General features: G+C 43.8%; 1 protein-coding gene across 3 annotated transcripts in view; it reads left to right on the top strand.

Annotated features, from left to right (window-relative positions):
- The window catches only part of VMP1 (vacuole membrane protein 1), a 268,295-nt gene that overhangs the window by 231,143 nt on the left and 20,280 nt on the right, over positions 1-16,872 (top strand). For all 3 annotated transcript variants that reach the window (XM_073572977.1, XM_073572978.1, XM_073572979.1), the window contains one exon: positions 3,650-3,711. In XM_073572977.1, coding sequence (XP_073429078.1) covers positions 3,650-3,711 — 62 coding nt within the window. The remainder of the gene's footprint in view (positions 1-3,649; positions 3,712-16,872) is intronic.

Raw genomic sequence — 16,872 nt, forward strand, 5'->3', positions numbered from 1 at the left:
GGAGTAAGGTAATAGTCTCTGATGAGTCTAATTTTCAGCTTTGCCCGACACCTGGTCGTCTTAATGGTTAGACGGAGACCTGGAGAGGCGTAAAAGCCACAGTGTGTTGCACCCACTGTGAAATTTGGTGGAGGATTGGTGATGATTTGTGGATACTTCAGCAAGGCTGGAATTGGCCAGGTTAATCTTTGCGAAGGGCGTATGAATCAAGCCATATATAAGGTTATCCTGGAAAAACAGTTGATTCCTTCTGCTCAGGCAATGTTCCCCAACTCTTTGGACTGTTTTTTTTCCAGCAGGACAATGCTCCATGCCACACAGCTAGGTCAGTCAATGTGTGGATGAAGGACCACCACATCAAATCCCAGTCATGGCCATCCCAATCTCCAGACCTGAACCCCATTGAAAACCTCTGGAATGTAATGAAGAGAAAGATAGCTAGTCAGAGGTCATCAAACAAAGAGAAGAACTGCTTATATTTTTGTACCTGAAGTGGCATAAGGTCACCCAAAAGCAGTGTGAAAGACTGGTGGAAAGCATGCCAAGACGCGTGAAAGCTATGATTAAAAATCATGGTTATTCCACAAAATATTGATTTCTGAACTCTTCCTGAGTTAAAACATTAGTATTATTGCTTCTAAATGATTATGAACTTGTTTTCCTAGCATTATTTGAGGTCTGCAAGCACTGCATTTTTTTTTTTTTGTAATTTTGACCATTTCTCATTTTCTGAAAATAAATACAAAATGTAGTGCTTGGAAATTCAAAGATATGTTGTCAGTAGTTTATAGAATAAAAGAGCAGTTTATTTTACTCAAAAATGTACCTATAAAGCGAAAAATCAGACAAACTGAAAATTTTGCAGTGGTCTCTTAATTTTTTGCCAGAGCTGTATATATATATGTAGATATATGTATATATAGGTGCATCTCATAAAATTAAAATTTCAACACAAAATTTTTTTTTCAGTTTTTCAATACAAAAAGTGAAACTCATGTATTAGTCATTACAAACAGAGTGATGTATTTTAAGTGTTTATTTCTGTTAATGTTGATGATTATGGCTTACGGCCAAGGAATACCCAAAAGTCATTATATCAGTAAATTAGAATACTTTATAACACCAGCTTGAAAAAATGATTTTAAAAGCCAAAATGTACCCTATTTTTCGGAGTATGAGATGCACCGGAACATAAGATGCACCCCAAATTTTCAGAAGAAAAATAGGGAAAACAATCAATGTGTCAAATGGGGGTCCGTCTTACAGTCCGACTTCAGTTTACCGGGGTGGGGGATCGGCAGCGCTGGTGGAGCGTGGTCACAGGGGGTGTTCAGTGGTCCAGCAATATGACTCCCTTCCCAGTCTGATGTGTCAGATGCAGTGGCCTCCGGGAAATCCCATCCCAGGCTGGTGTGTGCAGGTGCGGCTGGTGTGGACAGGTGAGGAGGTGATGCTCTGTGGTGCTTGGGGGCTCCGCTGGTATTTTGTGAAAGCCTGGAGGCCCCCGCACATGCAATGCGGTGGCCTCCGGGAAAATGACCGCCGGGGGCGGCGCATGCACAGATTGAGATCTCGTCCCTAGTTGCCGAGATCTCAATCTGAGCATGCGCATCGCAGCAGATTGATAGACGAGATCTCGGGATGAGATCTCGTTGCCAAAATTTCAATCAGCATGCGCCGACCCCGGCAGTCATTTTCCCGGAGGCCACTATATCGCAGCAATGGATATGCAAGGGCCTCAGGTCTCTGCTGAGCCCCCCTGCACCACAGCCGCACTTGCCCACACCAGCCTCACCTGCCGGCACCAGCCTGGGATAGGATTTCCAAGAGGAACTTCCCGCATGGTGGGCATAGCCACATGTGGGAAGTAAGCGATTCTCATGCATTCCTATGGGTGCGGAATCGCGGCAATTCTTTGCGATTCCGCACAAAAGAATGAGCATGCTGCGTTTTTTTCCGCGATGCGATTCCGCCGCAGAAGAAAGCGCAGCATTAGCACAGCATGTGCGGAATGCCATAGGAATGCATGGGGGGCGTTCTGTACACGATTTTTAAACATTTTCGCAGCATTTTCGCGCCGAAAATCGCTGCAAAAACGCTTAAAAATCGCTACGTGGGCACACAGCCTAACACTGTTTGGGGTTAGCGCAGCACTATGGATGCAATTCTCCCTTTTCTTTGCTTACCATAGTATACACTAATTATATAATTTGCCATTATCATTATTTTCATTTATTTTGGGCCAATATTCTATCTGGAACATCATATTATTATTAGTGTGTCCAGTGATAACTGAGTACTATCATTGTTGAAGTGACCCTTTGTAGAGGCAATATTTCTTTTTTACATTTACATAGTTGTATCTTGGTCTATATTACTGGGAGTTGGCACCTTCCTTTATGTGAGGCATTCTGCATTTTATTCTTTATTTTGTTTGCCTTTAATTGCATATTTAAGTAAAATGATACTTTATTATGGATCTCTTCATTTCCCCTCTTTTATTGTAAGTAAGGGTTTGAGTAATATTCTGAGGTGAAGTGCCATATTTCAATTTCTATTTGGACAGTATATTTATATTATTGAATTCCGTTCTCAAGCATATAAAGAATCTCCCCCAAAACAGAATTAAGAATGATCAAAAATAAAAAAAAAAAAAATATATAGATAGATATAGATATATATATATATATATATATATATATATATATATATATATATATATATATATATATATATATATGCCAAAAAAGTCACAAACATATAAGTTTAATTTGGCAGTAGTAGCTATGACCTGTAGAATGCAGTTATATAATTAATACTACACCATGAGCGCTATAACAAAATAAGATAAATACAAATCTAGACAATAGTGAGACTGATGTTGTTTTCAATGTGAGCCACCCAAAAAAACAAACAAAAAAAAAAAACAGCAAACCTTGCACATGAGATTATATGTACCTAATTAGACAAGCAGTATGTATTTTTGTTAATCTAATTAAACTTTGCGATAACAAAAAATCATGGCTGTCTCTGATAGAATGTCCAGGGCTTTTTTAGCTTACATTCTAGACCTTTGTTAGGAATCCTTCTGCACTAGCAGAAAGTATGGCAGTCACGGAGTAGCCTCCTCCCCAAAGCATAGTATTATGACCCAAGAATTACATTTTAGGCGCTTGTGGGGCATTGGGCTGGACTGAGCAGTCTCAATCCCCGAACAGGAACATTTATGGACCTCTCCCACCTAAAATAAAGTGATGATGCGCTTCTTCAGGTTGCTACATTGCGTTTATTTGCATTACTAAGAAATATTCAGTACATATTTACACACTTAAATGTTTACTAACATCACTTTGCTTCCATTTTTTTAATGTTTTGTTTTTTTTAAATAAAATACATTTCTCAAACACTTGTACCTGATTCACCTTTTTTAGTCAGACACATCTTGTGATTTATGGCTCTGGTGACTGCTACAAATACCGTTTTTCACTATTTTACAAGGTTACTGCTCCGATTTATTCAGTGCACTGTATATATTGTGCCTTACATTATCTAATAGAGATGGAATATTTGGCTTTAGCTGAATGCATTCTGTTTTCCCAGTTCCTCCATTGTTTCCCTGAATTGACTGTGTTCTTTCCTCCCTTTGCAGAAGCTCTTTGTCATCATCACTTTCAGTAAGCACATTGTGGAGCAAATCGTGTCTTTAATCGGGTGAGTAATCGAGTATTAATTAACTCTTACACAGGAAAATAGGAAAGAATGCTAGCAGCCATCTCCTGAAAACGTTATCATTTTCCTGTTTATGGGATTAGAATTATTCACAAGAACTGCTATCATTTCATCTCCAAACCCTGCCGAAGATGTAATACCAATTTTTGCACATAGTGTGCTCACCAACCATGAGTTAATATAATTGTCGGCTTGTCATGAGATTTTGCATTACATTATTCATACCCTAAATATTCCTTTACTTAAATGAACCATATTGGTGCATTAGATAAAAGTTAGAAATTGTTTAGAAAGGGTTTCAGATACATACTGCCATTCAGACATCAATTACTTGCCATTGCTTCACCAGCACTAGGTTCACAGCAAAAAAATATATACCGTATTCATGTTATGACACTCACATTATTGCAATTGGTTCCATTTCTATGCTATCCAAGTCAAATAAAAAATGTTCTAGAACTCTCTATTGATAGTCTAGATCAGGGGTGGGCAATTAATTTTCCCCAGAGGCCACATTAGAGACTGTGACTGTTGTGGAGGGTCAAACCAATAGGCTGAAATTAACTCTGCTCAATATTAATATCAATATATTATACAGGGCGGGCCATTTTTATGGATACACGTAAATAAAATGGGAATGGTTGGTGATATCAACTTCCTGTTTGTGGCACATTAGTATATGGGAGGGGGGAAACTTTTCAAGATGGGTAGTGACCATGGTGGCCATTTTGAAGTCGGCCATTTTGGATCCAACTTTCTTTTTTCCAATGGGAAGAGGGTCATTAACACATCAAACGTATTGAAAATTTCACAAGAAAAACAATGGTGTGCTTGGTTTTAACGTAACTCTATTCTTTCATGAGTTATTTACAAGTTTATGACCACTTATAAAATGTGTTTAAAGTGCTGCCCATTGTGTTGGATTGTTAATGCAACCCTCTTCTCCCACTCTTGACACACTGATAGCAACACTGCAGAAGAAATGCTAGTCTAAGGGGGTCAGATTCCTTGTAGGAATGCTCGGACCTGACACCCATAATGTGGTGGTACACCATCTTGCTGGAAAAACTTAGGGAACGTGCCATCTTCAGTGCTACATCATCATGTAGCAGTTTCAGAGATCCATTGGAATTGAGGTTTCCAATGATGAAGAATGTTTCCTGGAAAGTGGATTGGTTGTCGTGGGCCAGTTGAATGGCCACCAAGGTCTCCCGATCTGACCCCCTTAGACTTATCTTTGGAGTCATCTGAAGGCAATTGTCTATGCTTTGAAGATATGAGATGTGCAGCATCTGAAACAACGGATACTGGAAGCCTGTGCATACTAATGTGCCACAAACAGGAAGTTAATATCACCAACAATTCCCATTTTATTTAGGAGTATCCATATAAATGCCCACCCTGTTATTATAATATTGATAATTATATTAATATTAATTGTATCACTTAATATTGAGCATAATTAAGTATGCTCACTTCCCCCTATATCATTTGAAACCAAGTACAGCTCCTTCTGTTTATCGTATGAACCCCCCCCACAGCCCCTTATATACTGTAAGAGCCCCCTCAAGCCTCCCTATATACAGCATGAGCCCTACACAGACTTCCCATATACAGCATGAGCCCTACACAGACTTCCCATATACAGCATGAGCCCTACAGAGCCTCCCCATATACAGCATTAGCTCCCCACAGCCTCCCCATATGCAGCATGAGCCCCACACAGCCTCCCTATATACTTCATGAGGCCCCACACAGCCTCCCTATATACTGCATTAGGCTCCCATAGCCTCCCCATTTCCTGAATGAGGCCCCCATAATCTCCCCATGTCCTGGATGTGGCCCCCATAATCTCCCCATGTCCTGGATGAGGCTCCCATAGCTTTCCCATGTCCTGAATGAGGCCCCCATAGCCTCCTCATGTGCAGCATGACACCTCCATTTCCTCCCCATAGCCACCCAAAAATCCCATACACATAAAAGAGAACACCACATACTCACCTTGGTCCCATTCCCTAGCGCTCTGATCCTTTTCCTGTTTCCAGTATGATGACTCTCTGCAGTACATAGCTGACGCTGTTTCACACGCTGATCGGCTCTGATTGGCCGAAGGCCCCTCCTCCACCAATGAAGTAAGTGCAGATGGAGACAGTGAGCAGGCAGGCACGATGCAGCCTGTGGCCGCTGTTTTCTAGCCCCTCGACTGTCTGTCTGCGGGCTGGACTGAGACAGCCAGAGGGCCAGATGTGGCCCGCGGGTCGCATTTTGCCGAGGTCTGATCTAGATAGATTGTTCAATCTGTACAGTTGGGGCTGTGGAATCCAGGTCTATTTTGGTCAAACGTATGCTAGAAGAACACCCTTTTGGCAAACACATGGATATTCATGTCTATTTATCCTTAGAGATACATTTTGGGCTCTGTCTGTATCACTTTGTGCCTTACATTTAGTATCATTTGTGTATTATTTGTACCTTCCATGAAATAGATTTGCCCAGAAATGTGTATGCACAAACAGCATTTCTGAGCTGAATTAAGGGTGTATTATTGCATTCAGCCATAGTAGTTTGTAAGCAATAAAATTAGTATACTAGTTGACATAATGTTCACACTTAATAGGTTTATATGCTACAAATTTATCAGCAAGTAGAGCCAGCCCTCCCATACAGAATGAATGGAGCATACTAGCACTTGATCTACCGCCACTCCATTCATGGTTCTCAGGACAGGATAGGGGATAACTTCCAAACTTGGTAAATTCCTTTAAAGCTTTAAAGGGAATATGTCAGAAGATTCCCCCCCCCACAAACCCCCAAAAAACTATTTATATGCCAGTGTAGCTATGAAAGACAAGTCCAGCAATACCTGATCATGGTCAGTCTGTTCCTACGTTACTGATAAATTAGTGTTTGAATTTATAAGCAAATGAGCCTGGCCTGAAGGTAGATCTGAAGCCTTTGTCACTCCAACTCTGTTCCCCACCCAGCGACAGCTACTCTTGCTTGACTGATGCCACTAAGGCTACTTTCACACATCCGTTTTTTTAAATCCGGCACGATGTGGCGAAAATTGTGAAAACCGGATCCGGAATTGGATCCGGTTTTTTCACATAGAATGTAATGATCGCCGCATCGTGCCGGATGGACATGCGGCGCCTCCGGGTTTTGCCGGATACGGCAAACATGCGCAATCCGGCGTCTGCAAAAAACGTTGGCTGCAACGTTTTTTTGCAGCGCCGGACCGGCTTTTTCAACAGCGCATGCCCGGGCACTGTGAGTTTTAACCCCACAAGTGCCCGGTGCGCATCTCTCTTTCCCCCTCCCCTTCTCTCTCCCTCTCCCTCTCTCTCTCCATACGCTCCATACCTTTCTTTGGCTGGCTCTCTCGTCCCCAACTGTCTCTCTGGCTGCTCTCTCGTCCCCCGCTCTCTCTTTGGCTGCTCTCTCGTCCCCCGCTGTCTCTCTGGCTGCTCTTTCGTATCCCGATCTCTCTCCGGCTGGCTCTCTCGTCCCCCGGTGCTGCGGCTCCTTTAAATGTCCTCCAAGCCGCATCAGGCGCCACATGTACATCCGGTGTCACCGCTGCAGGCCGGATCCGGCAGCCCGACTTTTCGCCGCACGCCGCCGGACCCCTGACACCGGATGTGTGAAAGAGGCCTAAGCAGGAAAAGGCAGTGCTGGGCAGGTAATAGAAACGGAGTGACAGAGGCTTCACATCTACGCTCAGCCTCAATTGCATATAGATTCAAACACTGATTTCTGAGTAATGGAGGAATGGATGCTCATATAAATGGTTTGGGGCATGAAATCATGCTGACAGATTCCCTTTAAAAGGGATGTCTGGGCTTAACAGAAAGGTCTGCAGTCACTCTGGGACTGTACACTTGTGAATTCTCTAAAAGATGCTTTATTAACAATTCTTTAAAAATAAAATAATCTCAAAGGCACAAAAAACACACACTGATCAAAATTTTCAAAAAGTCCAGCTCCTTCAAGCATATAGTACCACGTAAGGTAGGGGTATATACTCTATTTAACCCTATCGGGCCCTTAATTCTTCCCTACCTGACAGCGGAGGTTGGCACCCTCTTGGAACGCAAATGGCGCCCCCGCTCCACGGTGGCTATCCCTACTTGCCCTGTTAAGTTCTATATCTAGGATATACCAGATTACAGAGCAACCAAATGGCTGAGTTCAATAAATTACAGTCAAAAAACTCATGCCACAAACCACCAAAAAGACTAGAAAGAGGTGAAAAACAGTAGCTAGAACAATCATTATTTTATGGGAACATAGTGCATGGGGAAACAAGCTACACAATGCTAATAATGCCTGTTTATGGATATCCCTGCCTAACAGCGGAGCTGTTTCACCCTAAGTTACTCTGGTGCCCCCGCTCCAGGTAGACTATCCCTTACTGGCCCTTCACAATAGTGATACTGACAATATCTATGAGGGTATATATATAGGGCCAAAAAAAGCAATTGCAAACAATCTGTTGAAAAATTGCTATCACAAATAATCCCCCACACAGTTCTCAAGACAATGAAGGTGGGTTACCAACATATCCCAATGGCAACAAATAACTTCTATAGGAGACCAGATTAAATCTCTTCCAATGCAGATCTCAACCATTTCAAAGGTCATATATGAAATAACACCATTTTTCTCCATACCACTCATGTTCAATACATTGCACTATGCCCAAAATGAAAATCAGCAAAAAATCATGTAAATATAACTTAGCTCATCGCTGTTATGGTATCGCCTCAACGCGTTTCCCTCCCACGCAGGGAGTTCATCAGGAGGCTCATGATGCTATTAGATGCTCCCTCAAAGCATCAGATGTTGCGCCTGGTTGCAGGTGTCAATCAGCGTGTAGCAACTGATACTTATTTATAGTTACCTCGCCGCTTAAACCAAATGATAGAGTAGAGGGTCAATATATTATTACCTCCTACATGTCTCCATTTTCACCGGTGCGCCTGCGCTAAATTTCTAGACCCTAGAGGTGCTTCTTCCCCAATCAGAGTGTAGTAACTGATACTTATAGTTACCTCGCCGCTCCCCGCTGTGCTTAACAGGAAGTGGAAACATGGGGAAGAAGCACCTCTAGGGTCTAGAAATTTAGCGCAGGCGCACCGGTGAAAATGGAGACAAGTATCCATTGCTACACGCTGATTGACACCTGCAACCAGGCGCAACATCTGATGCTTTGAAGGAGCATCTAATAGCATCATGAGCCTCCTGATGAACTCCCTGCGTGGGAGAGAAACGCGTTGAGGCGATACCATAACAGCGATGAGCTAAGTTATATTTACATGATTTTTTGCTGATTTTCATTTTGGGCATAGTGCAATGTATTGAACATGAGTGGCATGGAGAAAAATGGTGTTTTTACTCTTCGCCACGACAGCACCCACTGGAGGTATCGGATCCGCCCATTTGGAACAGGAAACCCTACAGGAAAGATAAAAGGGGCGGTCCGCCTTTCCTCCTCAGTTTTGGTTTCCTGTTCCAAATGGAGCAGGATCCTGCAGGATCTTACCTGGGCCATTCATCCGCCTGTGCGGTCTCTTCGGGAACGGCAGGGGCTGCGGTCCGGAGGCAGCGTCGGGGGAGACTCCGTTTGACGGCTCCCCCCTCGTCTGGTGGCATAGTGGTAATGGCCGGGTCCGGGGAGGGCCGCCCGGTCTTACCAGGGAGCGCGCCGGTCTGGCATCCTGGAGATTTCCCCCCCCCCCATTCCCATCGGTGGGGGTATAGCGTGGATGGTGAGGCCATGTGCGCGCGAGCCGCGTGTGTTAATAGCGGTGGCGCGGGAGCAGGCCGGCGCCCGACGCTCCCATACCCCGGAAGTAATGGTTGAACTTCCGGGGTAAGATGGCGATGACGCGGCGCATGCGCCCTGTGACAGGGCGACTTCCGGGGCAACGATACAGATAAAACAGCGCTGCAGCGCTGCAACATTGGAACATGTCGTCCCCCGCAGAGTCGCAAACCCCAGCAGGGGATTCAGCTGGGGGCAACTCCACCAGGGACCGCAGCGCCAGGACGGAGACTGCCCGCAGGAGCGAGGCAGCAGAAACCCGATCCAAACCGTCTCAGCCATCTGAACCGGTATTAAGCTTCACTGGGTGAGTGTGCAAAGCATATGCTCTACCTATTAAGCTAACCTCCTCTCCTCCCCCCCCCTCCCCCCTCTCTTTACCTTTGACCTCCCGTTTCAGTCAAAGAAAAAAGGAAAAACAAAACATAAAGAATGTGCATTATGTTCAGAGCCTCTCCCTGACTCCTACCCCAAAAAACTCTGCAAACAATGCATGAAAGAGACCAGGCAGGGGCCGACGATATCTTCTCAGGATATCCGAGCCATAATTAGGGAGGAAATACAAGCCATCAACCGCGCCAGCACTCCCGCAGAGTCCAGGCATAGAAAACAGGTTATTGTCAGTTCAGAGTCAGAGGAAGAACAGGGGTTAAACTCAGGCTCCGCATCCACGTCCTCATCATCATCCTCGGAGGCGGAAGGACGCGCATGTTTTCCTCTGGACAGCGTAGATAACCTGGTAAAAGCGGTTAGGAATACTATGGGGTGTGAAGAGGAAAGGGGAGCCCAGACCGCGCAGGACATTATGTTTGCGGGATTGGCAGAAAAAAAGAGGAGATCATTTCCAGTAATACCGGCAATTAAAGATCTCATCAAAAGGGAATGGGAAAAACACGACCAGAGGGGTTTTCTCCCATCCGCTTCAAAACGGAAGTACCCGTTCACTGATGAAGATCTATTAAAATGGTCTAAAATACCAAAGGTGGACGCTGTCATATCCTCCACTTCCAAACAAACCTCGATCCCGGTCGAGGACGCAGGATTGTTAGCAGACCCATTGGACCGAAAGGCTGAATCCTCGCTCAAAAGGTCCTGGGAGTCCACCACCGGGGTATTCAAACCCGCAATAGCCAGCACATGTACTGCTAGGTCAATGCTGGTATGGCTAGATCAATTAGACCAGCAGATTGAGCAAAGAGTGTCAAGGGAGAAACTGCGTGCAGCCATCCCGTTGATAAGAGGGGCAGCTGCCTTTATGGCAGACGCTTCAGCGGACACCCTAAGACTTGCAGCAAGGTCGGCAGCCCTGGTGAATAACGCCAGACGCGCGCTTTGGATAAAAAGCTGGAAAGGGGATGCACAATCAAAATCCAAAATTAGTGCAACCCCATGCGAGGGTGAGTTCCTCTTCGGAAAAGCCTTAGACGAAATTCTCGCCAAGGCAAAAGAAAGGAAAAAGGCCTTCAGTGATTCTCCCATTCCGTTTTATAGGAAAACCTTTAAAAGACGGCCATTCGGGAGAAGAAGACAATCGGACAGAACGAGATGGGCCACGAAAGACGAAAAGCAGAAGGGTACCATCTTCAGAGGGCCAACATATAGGAGAGAAAAAAATTAAAAGTTTAGACCCACCGGTTGGGGGCAGATTAAAAATTTTTTTTACCAAATGGGAACAAATTACGTTAAACCCATGGATTTTGAATATAATCAAGGAAGGAATAAAGATTGAATTCCTTCGAATCCCCTATGAGTTCTTTGTTATAACTCGCCTTAATTCCTCACTTCAGCAGAAGGCTCTCGAAGACGAGATTCGAGTCCTGCTAGCTAAAAAAGTTTTAGTTGACGTCCCTGAGGAACAACAGGGTAGAGGCTTTTACTCTCCCCTGTTTTTGGTGTCTAAACCAGACGGTACATTTAGAACCATTATTAATTTAAAGAAGCTAAATTCATTTATAAAAAATTATAAGTTCAAAATGGAATCGATTAGATCCACTATAAAGCTTCTTTTCCCAAATTGTGTAATGGCAGGGATTGATTTAAAAGATGCTTATTATCATCTCCCTATACACAACAGATTCCAGAAATACCTAAGAGTCGCAGTGGAAGTCGAGGGCAGGATTCGTCATTTCCAATACGCGGCCATGCCCTTCGGGCTTTCCACGGCACCAAGAATATTTACCAAGGTGATGGCAGAAGTGATGGCCTACCTTCGCCAAAAGGACACACTAATTGTACCATATCTAGACGACTTCCTAGTAATTGGGAATTCAGTCAAACAATGTACTGAACGCGTGACTGACGCAGTCTCCTCTTTTCAGAGCCTTGGCTGGATCATCAATATCCAAAAGTCCAGACTCGATCCGCAATCTCTCCAGACATTTCTAGGATTTCAACTAGATTCCTTGACCCAGAGATGTCTACTACCCCAGGTAAAAATCATCCTCACAAAACAAAAAATACAAGCAGCTATAGATAAACCACGTGTATCCTTAAGAGGAGCAATGTCACTATTAGGATCACTAAATTCTTGCACCCCGGCAGTCCGGTGGGCCCAGTACCATGTCCGTACACTACAACACCAGATCCTCCAGGAGGATAAGCGACATAGTGGTCGTTTACAGAGCAAAATAACCCTGTCACAAGAAGTCTTGACTTCCCTAGAGTGGTGGTTAGACGATGACCATTTATGTTCAGGAGTCCCATGGGTTATAGTTCCATCCTGTATTGTAACCACCGATGCCAGTCCCCAGGGCTGGGGAGCCCACATGGAGAATGGGTTTTATCAGGGAAGGTGGAGTAAAGAGGAATGTAATTACTCATCTAATTTAAAAGAACTGACTGCAGTGTTCTATGCTCTATACAACTTCCTTCCGCAGCTCCAACAGAAGCATGTAAGGATCCTGTCGGACAATACCACCACAGTGGCATATATAAACAGACAAGGAGGAACTCGATCAGAGACTCTGATGTCTTCAGCGGCAAAAATTTTAAACTTAGCAGAAAACTATTTTTTGTCCCTCTCGGCCCTTCATATAAGAGGCGAGAGCAATCAAAAGGCAGACTTCCTAAGCCGTCACACTCTACGACAAGGAGAGTGGTGCCTCAATCGGAAGGTCTTCAGGGACATAGTAGCCGCATGGGGACAACCCGAGGTGGATCTTTTTGCCACAAGGGAGAACAGGCAGATAAAAACCTTTGCCTCCCTATCTCCGTCAGATCACCCAAACATACTGGACGCCTTTCTAGTTCCATGGAATTTCAACCTAGCGTATGCGTTCCCTCCATTGATCCTCCTACCTCAAGTAATTCGGAAGATCAGAGACGACAAAGCAAGAATAATCTTAATAGCACCGTTCTGGCCAAAAAGACCGTGGTTTTCGTGGCTGCAGATTATGTCGATAACAGATCCTTGGATCCTTCCGACTGCCAATCTACTCTCCCAAGGCCCCTTTTTCCACCCTCAAGTGCTCAGCTTGCACTTGACGGCGTGGAATTTGAGAGGCAGTTATTGAGGACAAGAGGATTCTCGGAGTCCTTAATTGCTACACTACTACAAAGTAGAAAACAGTCCACGACCCAGATTTACATTAGAATATGGAAAAAATTTCTTCAATTCCATACAGTTCCTCATACAACAGAAGTTCCGATAATCCCAATCTTAGAATTTCTGCAGAAGGGGAAAGACTTAGGCTTAGCAGTAAATACACTGAAAGTACAAATATCGGCATTAGGAGCACTATATGGCCATAATATAGCAGGCAACAAATGGATAACTCGTTTTATTACAGCATGTGAACGAATAACTCCAATCCACATACCCTCCGTCCCTACATGGGATCTAAATCTGGTCTTAGACGCCCTAACGGTAGACCCCTTTGAGCCGATCGACACAATACCCTTCAAATACTTAGCACTTAAAATGGCCCTCTTAGTATCACTAACCTCAGCTAGAAGAGTGGGTGATATTCAGGCCTTGTCAATAGATCCACCCTTTTTTCAAGAATACCAAGACAGATTGGTATTAAAACCAGACCCTGCCTACCTGCCAAAAGTGGCAACAAAATACCATAGATCTCAGGAGATACTCCTCCCAACCTTCTATAAAAATCCCTCTACTCCGGAAGAGCAGAGGTTCCATACTCTGGACGTCAAAAGAACTGTCCTAAAATGTATTGAGAGGTCCAACAGTTGGAGGCAGAGTAGGGCCCTATTTGTTTCATTTCAGGGCTGTAAGAAGGGGTATGGAGTCACGAAGAGCACCATTTCCCGGTGGATCAGAGAGGCCATTCGTTTAGCCTACTCCGCAAAAAACGAAGATCCTCCAGGGAACATCAGGGCGCATTCCACCAGGGCAATGGCAACTTCTTGGGCGGAAAAGGGAGATGTTCCGATTGAAACTATATGTAAGGCGGCAGTTTGGTCATCCCCTTCTACCTTCTATAACCACTACAGACTTGATCTTTCATCAACCTCTGACTTAAGCTTTGGCAGGACTATCCTTGGCACGGTGGTCCCACCCAGGTGATGGTCTCTGGAATCTCTCCAGTGGGTGCTGTCGTGGCGAAGAGTAAAAAGCCGGATTACTTACCGGTAATGCTCTTTTAATGAGTCCACGACAGCACCCGTTCACTTCCCCCCCTAAAGATATCAATAGTTAAAGTATTACCAAATAATGGATAAGAAAGATGTTAAAATAAGAGAACATTGCCTAATCCTTGGCGGTCCTTCTGGTACTCTGAAACGTAAAACTGAGGAGGAAAGGCGGACCGCCCCTTTTATCTTTCCTGTAGGGTTTCCTGTTCCAAATGGGCGGATCCGATACCTCCAGTGGGTGCTGTCGTGGACTCATTAAAAGAGCATTACCGGTAAGTAATCCGGCTTTTTATTTCATATATGACCTTTGAAATGGTTGAGATCTGCATTGGAAGAGATTTAATCTGGTCTCCTATAGAAGTTATTGGTTGCCATTGGGATATGTTGGTAACCCACCTTCATTGTTTGAGAACTGTGTGGGGGATTATTTGTGATAGCAATTTTTCAACAGATTGTTTGCAATTGCTTTTTTTGGCCCTATATATATACCCTCATAGATATTGTCAGTATCACTATTGTGAAGGGCCAGTAAGGGATAGTCTACGTGGAGCGGGGGCACCAGAGTAACTTAGGGTGAAACAGCTCCGCTGTTAGGCAGGGATATCCATAAACAGGGATTGTTAGCATTGTGTAGCTTGTTTCCCCATGCACTATGTTCCCATAAAAAAATGATTGTTCTAGCTACTGTTTTTCACCCCTTTCTAGTCTTTTTAGTGGTTTTTGGCATGAGTTTTTTGACTGCAATTTATTGAACTCAGCCATTTGGTTGCTCTGTAATCTGGTATATCCTAGATATAGAACTTAACAGGGCAAGTAGGGGTAGCCACCGTGGAGCGGGGGCGCCATTTGCGTTCCAAGAGGGTGCCAACCTCCGCTGTCAGGTAGGGAAGAATTAAGGGCCCGATAGGGTTAAATAGAGCATATACCCCTACCTGACATGTTACTATATGCTTGAAGGAGCTGGACTTTTGACAATTTTGATCAGTGTGTGTTTTTTGTGCCTTTGAGATTATTTCTCACTTTTAAAGAATTGTTAATAAAGCATCTTTTAAAGAATTAGTTTTTTTCTGTAGGAGCTATTGGATAACTAATTTGAGCAAGATTGATTTGTGATTTTATTGACACTTGTGAATTCTCACATCGCTTGCTGCACTTGCTTTGAGAACTCTCCGGTGCCGGCGGTGAGATCGAGTGGTTATGTAACCACAAGTTTTGAATATGAATCCTTCCAGCCACATTCTGACTAGACATGCGCACCCTTGCTCATTTCACTTGTATGATACAATATGGCACCAATTAATTAAGACTGACGTTTTATACACCTGTCTTAACGAATGGAGCTCTTGAGTAAGATGCTCCGTATTTATTACGAGGCATGTGTCTTTTAAGGAATCTAGCCCTTGTTTGAATTCTCTTGCGCCAACCCCCGGCAATGTAGACCAAGCAGAGGCTGGTGTACAACATGTCTGTCGAAATTTGCTCCACTTTTGTTGTGTAAATTATTAAGAGGGCGTACACAGTTTTCAAAGTGGACCTGGCTGACAGGTTTACAAAAGGCAAAAGTTGCAAATTGGGACACTTAAAGCAGTTTTACACCTTAATTCTGGTGAATCCTGCTTGATAAAAAGGCCCCTTTGTGAATATCACATACTGACAATAAAGTTAAGGTCATTTTTACATCAGCCTTGATTTCCACATGAGCAATCACATGTGCCGATGTAGTAACTTCTGGAGGAACTGAAAATAATACATGGAAATGATAGCTACGTGAATCTTTAGTGTGATGAAATAAAATGGTTCGTTTATATGGGGAAAATATATCTTTGTACCTTGTTAGCCAGTAGATAGAAAAATATTAAAATCTGAGCGTCCTCAGTGGTTGATACCTTTTAATGGATAACTGAAATTATGGTAACACATAACAAGCTTTCCAGACTACTCAGGTCTCTTAATCAGGCTCTATTACACACAAAATCTGAAACGTTACATATTTATACACAACAAGACATGGGAATAGTGCCGGAAATAAGACCAGTGATGTGAAGCTTCTATTTATTACCACCTTTTCAGTTAGCCATTATAGATATCAACCACTGAGGACTCTCAGACATCAAAATTTCTCATCTATATGGTCATTTAGAAGGAATAGTCTTAGCTTTTTCTGACTCTGATGTCTTCTTTGGCACTAAGTGATTGAAAATAGGTGGTAAAACATAACCAAAAAACGTGTTCAATTTACTGACAAATACAGCACTCGTGTTATTTGGTTTACGTATCTTAAAGAGAACCTATCACCGGAAACACTATTAACGTGTAGATATGGGGTTAATCTGCAGGTTAAGAGCGTTATGCTATCTGGCACCTACACGTAGCCGAATTCTGTGGGGAAAAATTGAACTTTACGTCCCCCGTCAACGTTTCGGTTTCAGTCACAGGGGCGATGCTGGTGCGAGTTCAGCTCACTGACATTGGCTCTGCATTGGGGCCATTCGTCAGTTGGGGCCAGGGGAGTGGCTAGAGCAGCTGCTCCAGAGTATTGACTGAATACTTGCCGGCACTACCCCCAGAACTGAAACCATAATGCTGCCAAGGGGGAGATAAAATTAATTTTCTCCCCAGAGCGATCAGCTAAGTGCAGGCATCGGGCAGGTAAGTAACACTATTAACCTACAGATTAACCCCATATTTGTAGTTTATTAGGGTTTTTCTGATGGCGGGTCCCC

Source organism: Dendrobates tinctorius, unplaced genomic scaffold (assembly GCF_039654945.1).
Source record: "Dendrobates tinctorius isolate UK_male_01 unplaced genomic scaffold, ASM3965494v1 ptg000007l, whole genome shotgun sequence".
In the NCBI taxonomy this organism is placed as follows: Eukaryota; Metazoa; Chordata; class Amphibia; order Anura; family Dendrobatidae; genus Dendrobates; species Dendrobates tinctorius.